At 45.6% G+C, this 23,163-nt stretch overlaps 2 protein-coding genes across 5 annotated transcripts in view; one reads left to right on the plus strand and one right to left on the minus strand.

The window, feature by feature from the left end:
• LOC141050962 (uncharacterized) overlaps positions 1 to 23,163 on the minus strand; it is a 359,750-nt gene that overhangs the window by 238,164 nt on the left and 98,423 nt on the right. The gene's annotated exons all lie outside the window — the stretch shown is intronic.
• Positions 1 to 23,163, plus strand: part of LOC141050945 (uncharacterized) — a 66,805-nt gene that overhangs the window by 39,006 nt on the left and 4,636 nt on the right. The window contains exon 9 of the mRNA XM_073547665.1: positions 15,308 to 15,312. Within this exon, the coding sequence (XP_073403766.1) occupies positions 15,308 to 15,312 (5 nt within the window). The remainder of the gene's footprint in view (positions 1 to 15,307; positions 15,313 to 23,163) is intronic.

Here is a 23,163-nt window from a genome sequence, read left to right on the forward strand (position 1 = left end):
AAAGTGACTGGAAGATCAAAGAGATCATGGGCTAGGTGCATAGAGTAAAAGAGGTACCAAATGCTTATGTAGGCAAGAGGATATAGAAAAAAGGGAAAGAGAAGGATATACAATTACAAATAGCACATAGAGAAATCTCTAGGGAAATTTGTGGATGCTGTAGGAAATGGTGAGAGTTAATATATTGTGATAGAGGCAAGAAATGTTTCCAATCTAGGTACCAAAAAATACCTGTTCAAATAGATTATCCTATACACTTAATAAAGCAATGTCCAATATGTTTGAGCAACTGCAATAAATTAGAGACATACCGTAAATGAATCCTTCTAAAAGTCGGGAAAATGCTGCGTAACTTTATAGACTTGTAACAAAGAGGTTGTGAAAGGATAGCACATTAGAAATCACATATGGGTATACAGTACTCTGTTTAAAATAGGTGCACTAAGTATCTCCGTTGGTGTGTTTGGCAGAAATTGGGAGGATGAGATTACCTTAAATGCTGCGTGTATCGGCGGCACTCCAGCACCCTACTGGTGGAGGCGTGCTGTCATGGGGAAAGGTGCAGTCTAAATAGTGGTGGTGACCGCCGGCCCAGAAATGGCCCGGAAGTATTGCTAGTAAGCCGGGAGAGAGTGAACGCGCATGAGCGGCCGTCACTAGGGAAGCTCTGCGCTTGATTCAGTAACGTAGTGTCCCATACCCGCTGACGCTGAGACTGGCAGCTTAGTGTCAGAGACTGCAGGGAATAATATGATCTATACGGATTAGATGAAATTAGTACCTATGAATAAAAAGGTTGCAGGGGAAGGAGGAAAAAGAAGGAAAAGCCTCGTTATATACAGACCATAGGTAAACAATTATTGGGATCATATGGCGAAAATAATAGATTACTTGCCGCCAAAGTAGTTCAGGGCTATTGATGAGACTCACCATATGCGTATATGATCAGCGGGTCTGGAAAACAGAAAATATGATTAATAATAATATTGAGGAATTAAACAAGCCAGTCTGTTTCTCTATTAAGACATTTTGGTGACAGGGTATCCAATGTGTATATCCAAAATGTTTCCCTTTACTTTAAGAGTTTTATGTGATTACCCCCTCTTCTGGGGCGTGGGACCTGCTCGATTACTTGGAACTTTAGCTGTACCACAGAGTGTCTAAAGGTGATAAAATGATCTAGGAGTAGAAGCCACATTTTACCACAGCGTATCGTGGATTTGTGGCTGCCTGAGGCTAAGAGGCGGAGTGCTCAGTCAGATTTGTATTCATGTATTCAGTTGAGATTTGTATTCATTAGCCTTCTGACTGAGCACTCCGTCTCTTAGCCTCAGGTGTTTTAATCACAGCAGGACCCTTCCCCCTCCATAGAGATATAGATTTTAGTCCAAGGGAGGATTCACAGGTTCCCTTACAGATGAAAACTTTAGTCTAAGAGAGGTTTGGCAGTGCTAGGTCCTTGAAATCGAGAATCGCCTTAATGTGGCTTCCAGGTACACATGAATTGACCAATTTATGCGCTAAGCATTCTCAATTTTTCATATTTCTAGTGCAGTAATGCAGCTCAACTTTCATATTTCATGTTTGCAAGCTATGGCGCTACAGAGTGCTGCCTTATTTATTTGATTGCATGAAAAACAGGCCCTCACACCACTCCGTTTAAATAATAACATCATAATAAAGCCAGCAGATAAAGGGGGTGCTATTGTGGTCATGGATTGTATCCATTACTGCACTGAAATTAACCAGCAATTGTCTGATTCGGACACTTACAAGAAAATTCCAAGAGACCCTACCTTTATGATCAGTACAAATTTTATTGTATCTTACAGATTTTGATATGCTGAACACGAATATGTGCTCCAAAAGTTTGTATCACGTAAGGTTTTTAAGAAACAACAGTTTACAGTCTACATTATGACGTCCAAGACACTACATGTGCTTCAATGTCAGTAGCAAAAGCAATTGTTCAAAAGTGTTTTGCAGATGACTTTCATTTATAATCCGTGTCAGATGCTTCTCGAATAAGAATCCAGCAATAGTCAGCCAGCATTGACGTACTCCACTTTCCCTGGTACCTTTTCTCCATCAGCCCAATGTCTTGGTAAAATCTTTCACCGTGTTCATCGCTAACGGCACCAAGATTGGCAGGAAAAAAGTCCAAGTGAGAATGTAGAAAATGCATTTTGACATATTGCATTTCATCAAATGATATGCTGTGAGCATGTTGTCCACAAGTTGTTCAAAGTTCGGTCCCCTGCTGTTGCCAAGGAAGTTGAAGGTCACATCTTTAAAGGCTCTCCATGCCACTTGTTCAGCACCTCGCAAAAGACCATCAAAGCTACTGTCATTCATTATATCTCTGATCTGTGGGCCAATAAAAATACCTTCTTTAATCTTTGTATCACTTATTCTTGGAAATTTCTTTCGCAATTAAGAAAAGGCTTCCGATTCTTTGTTCATTGCTTTGACAAAATACTTCAAAAGCCCAAGTTTAATATGCAAAGGAGGGAGAAATATCTTTGCTGGATCAACGAGAGGATTATGTTTAACATTCTTCGGTCCAGCAACCAGGTTTCAGAGTAGCCAGTCCTTTCTGAAATAGTGCATTTCTTGTGCACGATTGTCCCACCCACAAATAAAACAACAATACTTGGTATATCCAAGCTGCAGTCCAAGAAGAAGTGCAACAACTTTTAGATCACCACATATGTTCTCCTGTTATAATTTCCATAATTAATGTGGGTCAACATTAACTCCATATTTTCATACATTTCTTTCATGTGTACGGCATGTCCAATAGGTATAGAAGGATGGATATTTCTGTTGTGTAGTAAGAAAAATTTTCAGAATTGAGAGTCCTCAGTGATTGATACCTTTTAATGGCTAACTGAAAAGATGGTTGCAAGCTTTCGAGACTACTCAGGTCTCTTCATCAGGCATAAACTAATAAAAAATCTGAAGAGTCACATATTTATGCACAATACAGCACAGAAAAAATGCAATAGATAAGACAAGTGACGTGAAGCAGAATTATCATTATGGGAGAGGGAGAAGCATAAATATTGGACCAGTTCATATGTTTTTCCCTCTCCCATAATGATAGTTCTGCTTCACGTCACTTGTCTTATCTATTGCATTTTTTCTGTGCTGTATTGTGTATAAGTATGTGACTCTTCAGATTTTGTATTAGTTTATGCCTGATGAAGAGACCTGAGTAGTCTCGAAAGCTTGCAATGTGTTACCATCTTTTCAGTTAGCCATTGAAAGGTATCAACCACTGAGGACTCTCAATCCTGAATATTTTTCTATCTACTGGCTAACACGGTGCAAAGATATACATGTTGTGTAGTAAAACAGCCTTCAGACTTAAAACTGACAAGTCAATGAACAGTTGCCATTCCTTCGGGTCATGTTCACATCCAAGAGCACCAAACAACCCCAAGACGTCGTTGCAAAAGGTTAAACTGTTGGCATGATTGAAAAATTGATTACGGTCTTCTTGACGACTGTGAAAAACAGAAACTCTTGTTCCTGGTAATAAGAGATTCCGTTCTTGTAGCCTTGATCCCAATAATTCTGCCTGCCTCTTTGACAATTTCAAATCTCTGACCAAGTCACTCAGATCAGCTTGACTGAACAGATGTGGATTAGATGTAGAAAGCTCATAGTGTGGATCTGCAGCAACTTCATTTTCCACTGACATTGTTAGGTCATCCCCGTTGTCCTCCATTGTCCATACTTTGGGCGGCTTTGAAACACGAAGACTTTCATCGTGTGGCCCTGTTCTTATGGCTGAAGGAAGATTAGGATATTCTATAGATTTCTTATTCTTTGCTGAATATCCTGTTACATTTGTAAGGCAGAAGTAGCAATCTGTTACATGATCTCTCTGCTCTCCATATCATTTGTACAGTGAACGGCATTGAAGGTTGTGGTCCATTCAGCCATGCTCTAAGACTTCTAGAACAAGATGCACAGCATATATGAGGTACCTACTGTTTGTCCTGATCTCCAATTGAACATTCACAATATAGTTCATATGCTTTCTTAAAAAGTGGAGTCATTTCCTTATTTTGTGCTTTCATTGTATATTCTCCGCATATGTAGCAGAAATTATCACTGTTGTTGAGACACCGACGCGACATTTCAAAATAATTCTTCAGTTTTTACAATGAAAAGTATTCAGACGAATCGCTTATATGATAGTAACTAGATGGAGGCCCGATCGGTAATGTCACGATGGGGGCAGGCTTTGCATCGTTGAGAATCTCTCCCCCCATGTGCTCAACCACCTATCCACTCTCTCTTTCCCCAAGTGCTGACTTCTCCCGTCTGTGCTCTCTTGAGATCGCAGAGGATACATTTTGTGAGGTAAAATATTGTTTAAAAACAGTCAGTGAAATATTTTACCTCACAAAATGAATCCTCTGTGATCCCCTGCTGTAATGTCAGTATTGTATTTTGCTTCCTCCCCTGCCCAGGAGATGTGGTATGCTCCGTACACAGTCAGCCGAATGATTCCCTGTGCCTGCGCGGAATTCGCATAATAAGTGCTTGCATATATGTAGATCAGCGATTTATGTTATTTCAGTGGAAAATTCAGAATATATTGTTTCAGAAAAAGTTCATATATGAGGTTTTAGAATTATAACAGAATATTATAATGTTTCGTATCATTTCTCAAAAACATTACGTGATAGGAAAAATCTCAAGTAATTTCTGAAAACAGCATGAAAAAATCTATCAGGAACACTCAAAATTGTCCGAGGGACAAAACCTTGGTAACGCAGTGTTATCAAACAACTCCAGATTGTACCCGCCCATAGCTTACTAGTGACACTGGATGTTAACAGTCTTTATACCTCCATAAAACATGAGAAAGGTATTATAATTATCAGATTCCTTTTGGAAAAATTGGATTTGCCACCCAATTCTATTAATCTATGTCTTGACTTGCTCAAGTTAGTTCTCTATGAGAACGTTTTTCTGTATGAGGATGTTAGGGCTGGCAGAACGCACCAAATAATAAAATAATAGTAAGTTGCGTTTGCAGCCCACGGTCCACCGTGCAGGGGTGGTAAACTACTGCTTAGTAATGGCGGAAGTATAAAGCGGTATACAAGAGTTCACACGTGGGATAACGTCACACAGTGTGAACAGAAGCGAACTCTGTTACGACACAGACCCGCACCACCGCTGAACATAAATGCCGGAGCCTGTTAAAATCACAGCACTCGGCAAGAGAGCGCTCAGTATGCGGTCACAGAACTCAACCCCAAGGACACGATGTCTGAGTCCCTCTAGACCTTCTGAGCGTGCAGCGTCGCACCTGCAGACGCCACTATAGCTGCTGACTAAGGTGGAGTGTCGAGCACGTGCACCGTAGCGTGCAGAGCCACCGGTGGACACTGATGTTAGTCTCAGACCTTGACTCTACCTACGCCTGGGCGCTTAACAGGCTAGACTGCACAACACATGCGTACCAAGGGTAGGGGTTTAAAATGAGTCAGTCACCAGAGACATTCATACTTGCATACAACACTCACTCCTCATAGTCTGGTAATGCAGTCTCTACTAGCGCATGGCCAAGCGGCCATGCGAACCTTTGATAGCCGTGTCCTTCCGGGACCTTCCTGACCTTTCTGATGGTCAAATCTGAGCTGGAGAAGGACCTGAGCATGTGACCTCCGATCTCCAATGAGAGATCGTCCCACGGGCATGCTCAGTGGACCGAAAGGAGGACTTAGTCCCTGGAGTAGCTCGCTGCTGACCAGCATGCGTTGCTATAGCTGGACCAGAGGTGATAGCAGCAACCAAACCCACGGAGCTAGTCTGGGCAGAGCGCCGGGACCAACGAGTCTGCTGAGCAACCTCCTCTGCGGCTGGAGAGGAATGAGAGACCGCCGGAAGCAAGGCTCGGGATTCCCGCTGTGCAGCGACAGGAACCCAACGCCTAACATGAGGATACCTATTATGTTCAAATGCGTGGGACCGCAATGGGCTCCAATGTAGCACCGGCCTATGCAAATGAATTTATGAGTTTGTTCGAAATTGACTACATTTATACTAATGAGCTTTTTGTCACGATTTGCCATCAATTATCATCGCTATATTGATATTTTCCTTATCTGGACGGGAACATCAGACTCATTAGAATCGTTTTTTTCAGAGCTACAATTCACCATCCACTATCATACCACACAAATTTCCTTTCTGGACACTATGGTATTAAAAGACAGTAATGGATATCTTACGACTGACCTGTTCTCTAAACCGACGGTTTGTAACAGTCTGTTGCACTATTCTAGCTGCCACCCCAGATCAACTAGGGATAGTTTGCCACGCTTCCAATTCAAAAGGGTCTCCCAAATAGTAAGTGATCCTGAGAAACGACACATTAGACTAGATTCATTGGCACAAAAATTTAAAGATAGACAGTACCCCTCCAGGATTTTGGACAAAGAAATGACACGGTCTTTGACCCCACAATCTCCCCCATCCGTTGTTACATTCTAAAGAAAGGGTACCTTTTGTTCATACACATCATCCCTTTATGCCTAAGGTCTATTCAGTGATTAAAAAACATTGGCCTCTTCTAGCCAAAGCATACTCCAATATTACATTGTTTCAGACACCAGCACTTATGAGCACAAGGAGACCCACAAACATTAAGGATCAACTAGTACGGGCCGACATTGGGAGTGCACACCCCACTTCTACTCAAAGGCTACTTCTACTTTGGCAGCTAGTAATCTAACATTTTCGCCATATGATCCCCATAATTTTTTACCTATATTCTGTATATAACGAGGCTTTTCCTTCTTTCTATTCCTTCCCCAGCATAGGTACTAATTTCATCTAATCCGTATAGATCATATTGTTCCCTGCAGTCTCTGACACTAAAGTGCCGTCTCAGCTTCTGCACGTACAGGCCACTTAGTTACTGAATCAAGCGCAGAGCTTCCCTAGTCACGGCAGCAAAGCGCAGTCACTCTCTCTGGGCTTACTAGCAATACTTCCGGGCCAGATGACGCATTTCTGGCCGGCGGTCACCACCACTATTTAGACTGCACCTTTCCCCATGACAGCACGCCTCCACCAGCAGGGCGCGAGAAGCGCCTTCGATACACGCAGCATTTAAGGTAATCTTATCCTCCTAATTTCTGCCACCACACACCAACGGAGATACGTAGTGCTCCTATTTTAAACAGAGTACTGCATACCCATATGTGATTTCTAATGTGCTATCCTTTCACAACCCCTTTGTTACAAGTCTATGAAGTAACGCAGCATTTTCCCCACTTTTTGAAGGATTAATTTATGACTAATTTATCGCAGGTCCTCAATCATATTGGACATTGCTTTATTAAGTGTATAGGATAATCCATTTGAGCAGGTATTTTTTGGCACCTAGATTGGAAACATTTCTTGCCTCTATCACAGTATATTAACTCTCACCATTTCCTTCATCATCCACAAATTTCCCTAGAGATTTCTCTATGTGCTATTTGTAATTGTATATCCTTCTCTTTACTGAGTATATTCCAGCCTTTGGGCTTCCTTTTTTCTATATCCTCTTGCCTACATAAGCATTTGGTACCTCTTTTACTCTATGCACCTAGCCTCATGATCTCTTTGATCTTCCAGTCACTTTGGTGAACAGTTGGTGCTTGTTATGTTCTATGGTTTCCACTAAACTACTATTTGTGGACATTTATATTTTTAATCTTTTTACCCATTTTGGTGTAAAATATATGAATGTATATGTATATATTTTTGTTTCTGTTTTGTCTTCTAGCGACTTTATGAAAAAGACTCGGGAGGGTCGAAACGTCCTATATAATTTTCCCGGTCGCCTTCTTTTTTTTTGTTTTGCTCCCATTATCATGTCTCGTGAATAAAATTCACTTTCTTTGGATCTATAACCACTAGAATGTGCGGTGTATTTCAAAACTTCTTACCCTAGTAAGTGATAACAGTTTGATAACAAAAATAAATTTTTACCTACAGTCCTGATATTGTAAAGTGTGGTTTTCCCGCACACTGATCACATAGAAGTTTGCTCCCTATTCAGCTATTTGTTCTGAACGTGGAAAATATTGTAGTCCTTTTAAAATGAGCAAGGCGCATGGCAAGGGACGTGTAAGTGGATGTGATGGTGATGGTGCATGCAGAGGCCGAGGCCATGGGGAAGCTGAAATTGTGCCACAACAACCACCGACATCTTCTCGCATGATCTTCCTGTCCGAATTCATAGGGGACCGCAGAACAGCAATATCGAAACGAGAGCAGTGTCAAAAGGTTGTTGGTTGGATAGTGGATAATGCTTCCAGTCACTTTTCCACCACCACCAGCACCCTGTCTTCCACACGGACAAGTCTGAGTAGACGTGAGTCTGGACCGCATATTCCTCACCCTGATCCTCCTTCCTCCTGCCATGCCGAGTGCCTGGAGACAACTGATCCCACACTTGGACACTCCGAAGAGCTGTTCACTTTTCCATTTATAGATTCGGGCCTCTCGCCCTGTCCACTTGAAGCGGGGCAAGATGAGATCGCATGTAGCGATGCCCAAATATTTGAGCAGCCATGTTCACATGAAGGCGACGGTGGGAACGTGTCACAACAGGTGTACGATGGTGACACACAATTGCCAGAAAGTTAGGAGGAGGACCAGGGTGCGGAAGTGGTTGCCGAGGTGGTGTATGATATAGTAACTGACCAAACCTGGCAGGAGGACATGCAGAGCGAGGACAGCAGCACACAAGGGGAGGGAGGCGTAGCACCCCAACAGGCAGGAAGAAGCAGTGTGATGTCCGCAGACAGAAGGCGGGCAACTGTTCCTCATAATGCCAACACGACGGAAGTTGGCGGTACAACTGTTAGGTCTTCCCGAATCTTGTTGTTTTCTAAAGACTCTGCTGATAACCCCAAACAGGCCATTTGCACCACCTGCCATGCCCACATCAGCATGAGTAGCAAAACTAACAGCCTGACCACCACCAGCATAATCAGGCACATGGCAGCAGAGCACCCTACGTTGTGGGCCGAACACCAGGCTCCAGTAACAGTGTCTGTGGGTGAAAATACTGCCTCTTCCACTGTTGTACGTTCAAGCCAATACTCTGTCCATGTTGCATGCAAAGATACCTCCTGTCCTGCTCCTGTCATTGCCCACACTCAACTACCACCATCATCAAGCACGTCCACGTCCTTGTCCCAGCGCAGCCTTCAGTTGCCCATACCCCAGTCATTGGAACGCAAGTGTAAATACACAGCCAACACCCCACAGTCCACAGTACTAAATTCACACATTTCTCGTCTGCTTGTGCTCGAAATTTTGCCTTTTAGGCTCGTGGAGACTGAAGCTTTCCGCAACCCGATGGCGGCGGCCGTCCCAAGGTACTCGATCCCCAGCCGCCACTATTTCTCCCAGTGTGCCGTCCCGGCATTACACAAGCATGTGTCCCACAACATTATAATAATAATAATAAATTTTATTTCTATAGCGCCGACATATTCCGCAGCACTTTACATTTTGGAGGGGATTTGTACAGACAATAGACATTACAGCATAACAATAATCACATAGATTATAACAAATACCAAGAGGAATAAGGGCCCTGCTCGCAAGCTTACAATCTATGAGGAAAAAAAGGGAGACACGAAAGGTGGGTGGTAACAGTTGCCCTGATTGTATGGACAAGCCATAATGTTAAGTGTGTATCAGTACAGACACAGAGGGCTAATGGATGCATAAAGCATGTGGGAACATGATGCGGGGAACCTGGTTATGGTAAAACATTACCCATGCCCTGAACAATGTTGTTACTGGGAAAGTCCACCTAGCCACGGACTCATAGACAAGTGCTTGTGGGCAGGAACGCTACATCTCGCTGTTGGCACACTGGGTTAACATATTGGAAGCCGGGACCTAGAGGGACCTTGGAATGGAACACGTCCTCCCGACGATGAGGATTGTGGGCCCTTTGTCAATTAGGGTTGCCCCCACAGTCTACAGCTCCTGCACCTCATCCTCCTCCTCCTCCTCTTTAGCCTCCATCTCTGAAATGACCACATCAGTCACGAGCTGGAAGCACTGCAGCACTACCTCAGCCAAGTGTCATCAGGCTGTACTGAAGCTAATATTTTAGGTGACAAACCGCACAATGCTGAAGAGTTGTGGACAGCTCTGAAAGAGCAGGCAGAAGTGTGGCTGACACCGCTGAACCTATAGCCAGGCTTGGTCATGTGTGACAATGGCTGGAACCTGCTGGCGGCTCTGAGGTGAGGCGAGCTCACACACGTACCATGCCTGGCCTATGTGCTTAACCTTGTTGTTCAACGGTTTCTCAAAAGCTACCCGGAGCTGCCGGATCTGCTTGTCAAAGTACGCCACCTGTGTGCCCATTTTAGAAAGTCAGCTCCAGCTGCTGCCGCCCTTGCTGTGCTTCAGTAGCACTTGCTGCTTCCGGATCACAGACTGGTGTATGATGTCCCCACGCATTGGAACTCAACACTGCACATGTTGGAAAGGATTTGTGAGCAGAAGAGGGCAGTTGTTGACTGCTAGCATCAAAAAGGCCATCAGTATTCAGTTTAGACTACACACATAAGACCTCAGTAGTGGACATGGATGTCAGACACATGTGCCATCATACAATACTTTTAGGACTTCACCAAGATGGTGAGCAGTGATGACACCATAACTAGCGTCACCATGCCTCTTCTCTGTGTTCTGAAATGATCTCTGCTCACAATTAAAGAGGTGGCATTGCAGGCTGAGCATGATGAGATGGAGCAAGGAAGCATGAAGGGTGATTACAAGCAACCCAGTCTCATGTCATCCCAATGTGGATTGGTTGGCAATGAGGAGGAGGAAGAGCAGGAGCTACTTTCATGCCCTATAGACGGTACTACTAGCATAACTGTCATACCATCTGTTCAGCGTGGATGGCCTGAGGACAGAGAGGAGGAGAGCATGGTCAGTCATCCAATTGGTGAGGACAAAGAAGTCTTGCCTGTTAGCAGTCTACCACGCATGTCTGACTTCATGTTGCGCTGCCTTTCCCGTGACCCTCGTATTGTCAAAATTTTGGCTGACAGTCGTTACTGGTTGGTGACTCTTCTAGACCCACGCTACAAGGAGAGCTTTCAATCTCTTCCAGAGGCAGACAGGTGTACTAATATGTTGCAGTACCAGAAGGCCCTTGTTGCAGAATTATTAAAAAAATTCCCATCTGAAAACGCTGGTGGCAGAGGTCACAGTTTGTTGGACAACCAAGAAGTACAGGCGAGAGAGGCACAACTCCAATCCAGCAGAGGGGAACACTGGAAAAGTTCTGGGAGAGTTTGCTCAGACCCTCCCAACCCAGTGGACCTGAGGCGTGGGGTACTCTCACAAGGAGAGCAAGGCTTTGGAAGATGGTGAGGGAGTACCTTGCTGACCGTACCAACGTCCTCCAAGATTCCTCTGTGCCTTTTAAGTATTGGGTCTCAAAGCTGGATATGGATCACCCGCCAGAGCAGTGGGGATACTCGGTATTAGGCCGCTTCTTAAAGGGGATGTGTCAGAGCAGCAGTGACCCGGTCCGTGGCCCTGGGATCTAGGACTGGATGCACAGCTCGGCAGATGGTATCACCCAGGATAGGATTAGATACACAGCTCAGCAGACTGTATCACACAGGATAGGATTAGATACACAGCTCAGCAAACGGTATTACACTGGACAGGATTAGATACACAGCTCAGCAGACAATGTCACACAGGATAGGATTAGATACAGAGCTCAGGAGACAGCATCACAAGGACAGAATTAGATACAGTTGTGGCCAAAAGTATTGACACCCCTGCAATTTTGTCAGATAATACTCAGTTTCTTCCTGAAAATGATTGCAAACACAAATTCTTTGGTATTATTATCTTCATTTAAATTGTCTTAAATGAAAAAACACAAAAAGAATTGTCCTAAAGCCAAATTGGATATAATTCCACACCAAACATAAAAAAGAGGGTGGACAAAAGTATTGGCACTGTTCGAAAAATCATGTGATGCTTCTCTAATTTGTGTAATTAACAGCACCTGTAACTTACCTGTGGCACCTAACAGGTGTTGGCAATAACTAAATCACACTTGCAGCCAGTTGACATGGATTAAAGTTGACTCAACCTCTGTCCTGTGTCCTTGTGTGTACCACATTGAGCATGGAGAAAAGAATCATAGAATCATAGAATCGTAGAGTTGGAAGGGACCTCCTGGGCCATCTGGTCCAACCCCCTGCTCAAAGCAGGATTCGCTAAATCATCCCAGTCAGATGTCTGTCCAGCCTCTGTTTGAAGACTTCCATTGAAGGAGAACTCACCACTTCTCGTGGCAGCCTGTTCCACTCATTGATCACTCTAACTGTCAAAAAGTTTTTTCTAATATCTAATCTGTGTCTCCTCCCATTCAGTTTCATCCCATTGCTTCTAGTCTTTCCTTGTGCAAATGAGAATAAAGTTGATCCTTCTACAATGTGACAGCCCTTTAGATATTTGTAGACAGCTATTAAGTCTCCTCTCAGTCTTCTCTTTTGCAAACTAAACATTCCCAAATCCTGCAACCTTTCCTCATAAGACAGGGTTTGCAGAACGGTCACCATTCTGGTCGCTCTTTTCTGAACTTGCTCCAGTTTGTTGATGTCTTTTTTAAAATGTGGTGCCCAAAACTGGACACAATATTCCAGATGAGGTCTGACCAAAGAGGAGTAGAGGGAAATAATGACTTCACGTGATCTAGACTGTATGCTTCTGTTAATACATCCTAGAATTGCATTTGCCTTTTTTGCTGCTGCATCACACTGTTGACTCATATTCAGTCTGTGATCTATTAGTATACCCAAGTCTTTTTCACATGTGCTGTCACTTAGCCCTATTCCTCCCATTCTATATATGCTTTTTCCATTTTTATTGCCCAGATGTAGTACTTTGCATTTCTCCCTGTTAAAAACCATTCTGTTAGTTGCTGCCCAGAAAGAAGACCAAAGAACTGTCTGAGGACTTGAGAAACCAAATTGTGAGGAAGCATGAGCAATCTCAAGGCTACAAGTCCATCTTCAAAGACCTGAATGTTCCTGTGTCTACTGTGTGCAGTGTCATCAAGAAGTTTAAAGCCCATGGCACTATGGCTAACCTCCCTAGATGTGGACGGAAAAGAAAAATTGACAAGAGATTTCAACGCAAGATTGTGCGGATGTTGGATAAAGAACCTCGACTAACATCCAAACAAGTTCAAGCTGCCCTGCAATCCGAGGGTACAACAGTGTCAACCCGTACTATCCATCGGTGTCTGAATGAAAAGGGACTGTATGGTAGGAGACCCAGGAAGACCCCACTTCTTACCCCGAGACATAAAAAAGCCAGGCTGGAGTTTGCCAAAACTTACCTGAAAAAGCCTAAAATGTTTTGGAAGAATATTCTCTGGTCAGATGAGACAAAAGTAGAGCTTTTTGGGCAAAGGCATCAACATAGAGTTTACAGGAGAAAAAAAGAGGCATTCAAAGAAAAAAACACGGTCCCTACAGTCAAACATGGCGGAGGTTCCCTGATGTTTTGGGGTTGCCTTGCTACCTCTGGCACTGGACTGCTTGACCGTGTGCATGGCATTATGAAGTCAGAAGTCTACCAACAAATTTTGCAGCATAATGTAGGGCCCAGTGTGAGAAAGCTGGGTCTCCCTCAGAGGTCATGGGTCTTCCAGCAGGACAATGACCCAAAACACACTTCAAAAAGCACTAGAAAATGGTTTGAGAGAAAGCACTGGAGACTTCTAAGGTGGCCAGCAATGAGTCCAGACCTGAATCCCATAGAACACCTGTGGAGAGATCTAAAATGGCAGTTTGGAGAAGGCACCCTTCTAATATCAGGGACCTGGAGCAGTTTGCCAAAGAAGAATGGTCTAAAATTCCAGCAGAGCATTGTAAGAAACTCATTGATGGTTACCGGAAGCGGTTGGTCGCAGTTATTTTGGCTAAAGGTTGTGCAACCAAGTATTAGGCTGAGGGTGCCAATACTTTTGTCTGGCCCATTTTTGGAGTTTTGTGTGAAATGATCAATGTTTTGCTTTTTGCTTCATTCTCTTTTGTGTTTTTTCATTTAAGACAAATTAAATGAAGATAATAATACCAAAGAATTTGTGCTTGCAATCATTTTCAGGAAGAAACTGAGTATTATCTGACAAAATTGCAGGGGTGTCAATACTTTTGGCCACAACTGTACACAGCAGACGTTATCACACAGGATAGGATTAGATACACGGCTCAGCAACAGGATGTGCCAAAGGAGAGGACATTTTCATTCCAAGAATTCTACTCATTCCATCAGGGCTGCCACTAGGAATTTCGGGGCCCCATACTGGCAACATTTTCAGGGCCCCCTTTAGACTCCGCCCAGGCTCCATCCAGCCCCGCCTCCACCCCTCGAACTGTCCACAGTTCTACCGCTCTCTCTTGGAAAAACTCCACTTCTCACCTATCACACATTAACAGTTCCCATCACCAGGTCACACATATAGCCAGCAGCTTTTGCTTTGGCCAAAAGATTGCTTTAAGCCGCCACCATAACAGGGTAGACACTTTTGGCCAGGTCCTACTCTACTGTAAGTTATTAAATATTTGTTAGAATATGCAATACAATTTAGGTATATTTTTATTTATTTTTCAATTTTTTAAAATGACCAATAATATCACATACAAGGAACAAATACCACCGCACCATGTCCAGACCACAACTTACCACCACATACAAGGAACAAATACCGCTACACCATGTCCAGACCACATATTAACACCACATAGTGACCTATAATAAGACATACAAGGAACAAATACCGCCATACCATGACCAGACCACATATTACTACCATAGTGACCGAATAATATCACATACAAGGAACAAATACCACCGCACCATGAACAGACCGCAAATTACCACCACAAAGTGACCAAATAATAGAATATACAAGGGACAAATACCACTGCACCACGCCCAGACCACATATTACCACCACATGGAGACTGAATACTACAATACTGACATTAATAAAAAAACCATAATACTATGACCATAAGAGACATTATACACACAAGATCTGTACTTAGTATGCAGTGTCTGTGTACAGGTAATATAGTGATCAATGACATTATACACAGGAGCTCTGTATATAACGTACAGGTAACACAGTGATCACCGGTGACATTATACACAGGACCTCTGTATATAGTGTCAGTGTACAGGTAACACACTAACTCACCAGTGATGTCTCTAGGTGAAGTCCTTCATCTTTGGTTTTCATCTTTCATCCAGCACAGATCGCCATCACGTCTTCCAGCCAGGACTTGTCTCTGCAGGAAATAACACAGTTATCTAGAGCTCCGCTTGCAGAACACATTACTTATTTTTTCCCAACTTCTACATTACACCACATGAAGAAAAAAAAAAAGGCGACATAGTATCACTCTACACAGTAACAGGACCGCCCCCCCATTTACAACAGTATCCTCAAGAAAATAAAATAAATACATCACTGCAGTAATAATATCCCTTAATTATCCCCTATGGTAATAATATCCCCCATCCTGACCCCCGTGTGTCTCATTCCTGGCTTCAGCCATATGTTCTCCCATCCCACCCTCATCAGTATCCATTCTGCCCCATATGATCTCCCCTCCTGACCAATCTGTCTAAATCGTATCCATCCTGCCCCATGACCCTGCCCCATCTGTCTCCAATCATGCCCGGTGTCTCACAATCTGCCCCCTCCTGTGTCTCACTGTCACATTCTGCCCCCTCCTGTGTCTCACTGTCACATTCTGCCCCCTCCTGTGTCTCAATGTCACATTCTGCACCCATGTCCAGCATTCTGCCCCAGTGTCTTGCATTCTACGTCCAGCATTCTGCCCGCAGCGTCCAGCATTCTGCCCCAGCTCACAGCCTGCCCCCATGTCCAGCATTCTGCCCCCAGCGTCCAGCATTCTGCCCCAGCTTCGAGCATTCTGCCCCAGCTTTGAGCATTCTGCCACATGTCCAGAATTCTGCCCCAGCGTCCAGCATTCTTCTGCCCCATGTCCAGCATTCTGCCCCGTCTCAGTCTGCCCTCATATCCAGCATTCTGCCCCCAGCGTCCAGCATTCTGCCCCCAGCGTCCAGCATTCTGCCCCATGTCCATTCTGCCCCAGTGTCCAGCATTATGTCCCATGTCCAGCATTCTGCCCCCAGCGTCCAGCATTCTGCCCCATGTCCATTCTGCCCCCAGTGTCCAGCATTATGCCCCATGTCCAGCATTATGCCCCATGTCCAGCATTCTGCCCCAGCGTCCAGCATTCTGCCCCATGTCCAGCATTCTGCCCCCAGCATTCTGCCCCCAGCATCCAGCATTCTGCCCCCAGCATTCTGCCCCCAGCATCCAGCATTCTGCCCCCAGCATTCTGCCCCCAGCGTCCTGCCCCCAGCGTCCAGCATTCTGCCCCCAGCGTCCAGCCCCCAGAATTCTGCCCCCAGCATTCTGTGTCCAGCATTCTTCCCCCAGCATTCTGCCCCCAGCGTCCAGCATTCTGCCCCCAGCATTCTGCCCCCAGCGTCCAGCATTCTGCCCCCAGTATTCTGCCCCAGGCCCCCTGGATAGCCGCTCTCAAAAAAAAAAAAAAAATTCTTCTTACCTTGTTATCTGTCTGTGCTCCAGCGGCGAGGCTCCCTCCCTCTCCCAGTCCCACGTGGCACACTGACTGAATGAGGAAGTGGAGGAGCAGAGCAGTGTGTGACGTCAGGTGAGGGCGGAGCTGTGGCTGGACCATTGTGCAGGGGGGGATTTCGGCGCTGGCTGGACCATGGTGCGGGGGGGGGGCCTGCCCGAGGGGCCCGGGGGGCCCGGCAGGCGCTGAGTCTGAAATTAAAATAAAGCTGCAGAAGCCTGAATAAAATGTAGGGGGGCCTCAGCGCGGATCGGGCTGCCAGCGTGGTCGGGCCCCCCTAATCACCGGGCCCCATACACATGTAAGGCCTGTCATGCCCTGATGGCGGCCCTGCATTCCATCTGATTTTGCCTTTTGATTTTAAAGGCCTCCAGTTTCCATTTGCAATATCCATTAACAATGCTCAGCGACACTCCTTGAAAGTAGTAGGGATCAATTTGCAATCTCCATGCTTTTCTCATGGTCAACATTACGTGGCCTATTCAAGAGTTGGAACTGCCAAAAATCTGTTCATCTTTGCACCGAAAGGAAAAACCAAAAATGTTGTTTATCAAAAGGCTCTTGAATGAGTTGACAATAAAATACTATCAATACTTGGGTAATCGTTTAGTTAATTTGTGTTGTAAATCTGTAGTGTTGAATATACGATGTGAAATGTTTTTATGTGCAATATAATCATTATAATTTGTTACAATTAACTACAGTTAGTTACTATACCTGGGCAATGCCAGGCTCTTCAGCTAGTTTTAAATATTAATTGTTTTAATATTGTTATTCAATAAAAATATCCTTTAATTCCACTTTTTTGCATCTCTTCACTTCCTAGCTATATGGCACCTTACCATAATAGATTATGTTGATAATGTATCATTGAAGTGTATTCAGCCGTCCGTAAATTAGGACTATGGGAATAATAAAATTTTCTTGAAGAGATGGGTTTTTAGGTTCTATCTGAATGTTCCATCTGTGGGGCCGTCACTGGGGCTGTCACAACACAGTTGTCAGTTGACCTGGGACCTAGAGCTCCTTCCCTGTCCCTAACACCAGGGGGCGCCCTAGCTTGCCCTGCTCCACCGGGTACTTCAGATGGCGAAGAAGCCGGTATCTCCGCCCTTGCCTTAACTCTAAAGTCAGTCCTCCGTCTGTTCTCCTCCCTCACCATAGTACATCAACCTGACAAACAAGGTAGCACGGACAAAGGTTAACAAAAAACTCATGGCATACAAAATTTTCACACACATGTAACAGAGGAATGCACCGGGGTGTGAAGGTAGGGGAATAAGCAAAAACAGAAGGATGAGGAATTACCATGCATTCAAACCAAGCTACAGTCACAGATTACTCCAACTTTCCTTCTCATATGTGCTCCTCCACCACCGATAGCCATGCAGAAAATGCTAGCTCTGACGAGGATTAGTAACAGATCCCAGATTATAAAGGGGAAAGGAGTGGCTAATCGAGCACAGCTGTGAGCACAGGGATTTCCTACATGGCCGATTAACCACTGTTCTCCCAGAAGAAATAAACATTTAAAATGAAGGAGAACTGCATCTACTCAGCTCCGCGGAGTAGGAGCAATGAACATGATTTGGTCTTCTGTCTCTAAACTGTCACGATAACCCCGTGACAGGGGCACAGAATTTCAGATAATAGGATGACACTTGGGAGAAGTCTTGGAGATATTTTGTGAGGAACGTATAAGTGTGAAGAAGAGGAGATCTTTGAATTACGTGTGTGAAGATATTGGTAGATTAGTTCAAAGATATATGGGGGAGACAGATTGTAAATAGCGTTGTAGGTCAATGTTAGTAGTTTGAACTGGATACATTGGGGAATTGGGAGCCAGTGAAGAGGAGAAGCAGAGGAGTAGCGAGAACAAATGTGGATTAGTTGGGCAGCAGAGTTAAGTACAGATTGGAGAGGTGCGAGAGTGTTAGCAGGAAAGCCACAGAGGAGGATATTGCAGTAGATGAGGCGGGAGATGATGATGAGGATGAGGAGGGCATCCCTTAACATTTTAGTTGATTGAGAATTGAAAGGACGGATTCTGGAAATATTTTTGAGTTGGAGTTGGCAGGAGAGGTTGCGAGAGTTTGGATGTGCAGTTTGAAGGACAAAGGCAGAGTCGAGGGTTACTCATAGGCAGCAGACTTGCGGTACTGAGAAAATTGTGATGTCATTTATTGTGATAAATTGGGTAGGGGGTTAGATGAGATGGAGGAAACATGATGAGTTCAGTTTTGTCTACATTGAGTTTAAGGAAGTGTGATGAGAATAAGGAGAATATGGCTGATACTTTGGGATTCTGGACAGCAAAGAGGTGACATCTGGACCAGACAGGTAGACCTGATTGTCATCAGACTAAAATTGTATTGTGTTGACCAGACCAATGACTCGATGTAGTGATCATGTGACGCTTCGCAGATTTCTTTCATGGCATCTTTATGGAGTTACATTGCCATCTTCTCCCCATTCAGGTCCCTACAATATCGGATCCTCATTGTGGAAATCTTCTGTACAAGATAATTGTCCTAATTGACCCTACAAGGATGGATAAGGACAGGGACAAGATGGCAGAGAGGATATTACACCTCACCCTAGAGATCCTCTTTTGGCTTACTAGAGAGGTGAGAGATTCTGATGACGTCTGTAACAACCCTGCTGGCATCACTGCATGACCTCCCATCCCCCGCACACCAACTTACTTTCTGCTTCAAGCCATGCTGTGAATTCTGTCTGTTTCCAGCTCTGTGCCTCTGCTCTCCATGTTTCCAGACTGTGTGTATAGGGGGGCGGCGCCTGAACTCTCTGGTTCTTATGCAGTCAGGGTGCACCTGTGTAATATGTCCCTTACCAATCACCTGGAGCCCTTGACTATTTAGTTTCGCCACTCCCACTGAATCATTGCCTGTGCAATGTCTATACTCAGTTAGTATCTTGCTGCTGAGGAAGCCAGGCCCTGTTCTGTGTATCTCCTTCTCTGTAGGAATACTCTTTGTCTCGCTTTGTACCTTGTCCGCCTGCCAGGAGGCAGAATATCCTGGCCCTTGAGTCTTGTTCCCAGTACCTTGTCTGTACTCTGTCCACCTGCCAGGAGGCAGAATATCCTGGTCCTTGTGTCTTTGTCCCTGTGTCTCTGTCTGAACTCAGTCTTACCTCTGTCTGTCAGTCTCCTTGTGTGTGGTTCCTTCTCTGCCGTGTCTTTCCTTGTGTCCTCCCTGTCTGTGCATCTGCACCCTCGCAGCTTTATCTGTGCATCTGCACCCTCGCAGCTTTATCTGTGCATCTGCACCCTCGCAGCTTTATCTGTGCATCTGCACCCTCGCAGCTTTATCTGTGCATCTGCACCCTCGCAGCTTTATCTGTGCATCTTCACCCTCGCAGCTTTATCTGTGCATCTGCACCCTAGCTGCTCTGTCTGCATGGCTCCCTAGCTGCTCTGTCTGCACGGCTCCCTAGCCGTTCTGTCTGCACGGCTCCCTAGCCGTTCTGTCTGCACGGCTCCCTAGCCGCTCTGTCTGCACGGCTCCCTAGCCGCTCTGTCTGCACGGCTCCCTAGCCGCTCTGTCTCCACGGCTCCCTAGCCGCTCTGTCTGCACGGCTCCCTAGCCGCTCTGCCTGCTCAGCTCCCTAGCCGCTCTGCCTGCCCGGCTCCCTTGGAGCCCAGCCTACTCCGCACTCCTGCGGCTCCGCCTACCTGCACCTCCTGTGTGAACAGGTCCAAACCTGTTCCTTCATATTCCACTTTTTCCTGCCTATATCCATACCTGCACATCTTGTGTGAACAGGTCCAAACCTGTTCTCTCATATATCACTCCTGCTTGCCCTGTGTCTCAAGCCGTCACCTACCTGTCCTGTGTCTCCAAGCCGTGCCCGCTTGCCCAGTGTCTCCAAGTCGTGTCCGCTTGCCCAGTGTCTCAAGGCCGTGCCCGCTTGCCCAGTGTCTCCAAGCCGTGCCCGCTTGCCCAGTGTCTCCAAGCCGTGCCCGCTTGCCCAGTGTCTCCAAGCCGTGCCCGCTTGCCCAGTGTCTTCAAGCCGTGTCTCCAAGCCGTGCCTGCGTGCCAGTGTACCAAGCCGTGCCTGCTTGCCCAGTGTCTCAGCCTGCCTGTTAGTCACACCTGTCCAAGTGACTTGTCCCCGAGTGGGATCAGCAGCCACAGCCAGACACCACCCTGGAGTGGCACCCGACAGCTACCTGCCGCACAAGCCTGACCTCACCATCAGAGGCTCCAGTGAAGACCGAGGTAGCTGTCGTAGTCACGCCCCTTCCAGGGTAGCCTGGTTTGTGGCACAGTGGGGCCACAACCCCCCGGCTCACGCCATTCAGCCAAGACGTGAGCGTGACAACATCACGTTACATCGTTCTTATCTAAGGGAATAACAGATGGACAGAACTGGAGAGGTGAGGACTCTGATAATGTCTGAAGTGAGATTTATTAATGTGTCTCTCCATAACCAGGATTACACAGTAGTGAAGAAAACCTCTAGTGAGCACCTTCAGGACGCTGTGCCTGAGGGATGGGAAAGACCGCTGAGCCCAATCACGGGGTCTCCACCTCACCCCCTCATACATGAGGACATCAATGACCAGAAGATCCTAGAACTCACCTACAAGATGATTGAGCTACTGACAGGAGAGGTGACACTGCTGGTAATGCTGGGACATTATACAGTAACGCTATGGAGGGATCGGGGGATGACGGTATCATTGTATGTGTCAGGTTCCTATAAGGTGTCAGGATGTCACCGTCTATTTCTCCATGGAGGAGTGGGAGTATTTAGAAGGACACAAGGATTTGTACAAGGACGTCATGATGGAGGTTCCTCAACCCCTCACATTACCAGGTAATAGACAGGACTAAATACACACGGCCTATAATTATCTATACAGTGCATTGCGAAAGTATTTGGCTCCCTGGAACTTTTCAACCTTTTCCCACATATCATGCTTCAACATAAAGATTCCAAATGTAAATTTTTCGTGAAGAATCAACAAGTGGAACACAATTGTGAAGCTGAATGAAATTTATTGCTTATTTTAAATTTTTGTGGAAATTCAAAAACTGAAAAGTGGGGCATGCAATATTATTTTGCAATGCACTTTATGTAGAAAATGAATTCAGTCCCTTTCATGTGTTTTCTACAGTTCTATCCAGTAAGAGGACAACACCAGAAAGATGTCCCCTTCCTCTTCTTCCACAGGACTGTAAACAAGAAGATCCTGATTTTCATCAGGTAGATGTAGAAAAGGTGTCATGAGATCTCCCTTATGATGTGTAGGAGCCTGTGAAGGTCTTGTTTTATCCACCAGCATTATAGGTTTTATTGTTGTGTAATGAGAACGGTGGAAATGGCAGGATTAGGCCGGTTTCACACTAGCGCATTTTCAGCGCGCGCACGGCCGAGGGTAGCTCCGCCCCCGATCCGGCTCTCTGCCCGGCGTGCCCGCCCCTTCCTTGTAGCGCCGCCTCCTAGCGGACAGCGGCGCCTGCGATCGGCGCACCCTATCTTTAGCATAGGGTGCGCCGATCGTGCGCAGGCCGTGCGCTAGTTGCGCTTTGACCTGCGCTGCGCACTTTTGACGGTGCGCCGTGCGCGCCAAAATCAAACTTTTCGGATTTTGGCGCGCACGGCGCACCGTCAAAAGTGCGCAGCGCAGGTCAAAGCGCAACTAGCGCACGGCCTGCGCACGATCGGCGCACCCTATGCTAAAGATAGGGTGCGCCGATCGCAGGCGCCGCTGTCCGCTAGGAGGCGGCGCTACAAGGAAGGGGCGGGCACGCCGGGCAGAGAGCCGGATCGGGGGCGGAGCTACCCCCGGCCGTGCGCGTGCTGAAAATGCGCTAGTGTGAAACCGGCCTTAGAGCTGATCATAGATGTGACTTCTCCATCTGTCTTTGACTTTACAGTATTTTTTTCAGGATAAAGATCTGGCCCATATTAATTCAACAGAGATATATGTGACAGGTGATGAGCGGCGTAAAGAGGAGATTCCCACAGATAACCGCACAGGTGAGTAGTGACCACTAAATGAAGAGAAGTCACAGATGCTACTCAGTCACTGACTTGTAATTTTTTGAAAATCTTTGTTTATGCAAAGATTTTAAACAAAGCATGCTGTTTTACAATGTTCTTTTTATTAATGCATTTTAGCTGCAACTATTATATTATATATTGTTTAAAAATAGTCAGTGAAATATTTTACCTCCATTATTAAAGAAACCTGGTCTCCACCCATCCTGCACAAACAACTACAGACCAGTCTCCAATCTCCCCTTCATGTCTAAACTCTTGGAGCGCCTAGTCTACTGCCGCCTTACCCGTTACCTCTCCACTCACTCCCTCCTAGACCCTTCACAGTCTGGCTTCCGACCCCTACATTCGACTGAAACTGCACTCATCAAAGTGACCAATGACCTACTGACAGCAAAAT

The sequence above is a fragment of the Dendrobates tinctorius genome, unplaced genomic scaffold, assembly GCF_039654945.1.
Source record: "Dendrobates tinctorius isolate UK_male_01 unplaced genomic scaffold, ASM3965494v1 ptg000155l, whole genome shotgun sequence".
NCBI classification, from domain to species: Eukaryota; Metazoa; Chordata; class Amphibia; order Anura; family Dendrobatidae; genus Dendrobates; species Dendrobates tinctorius.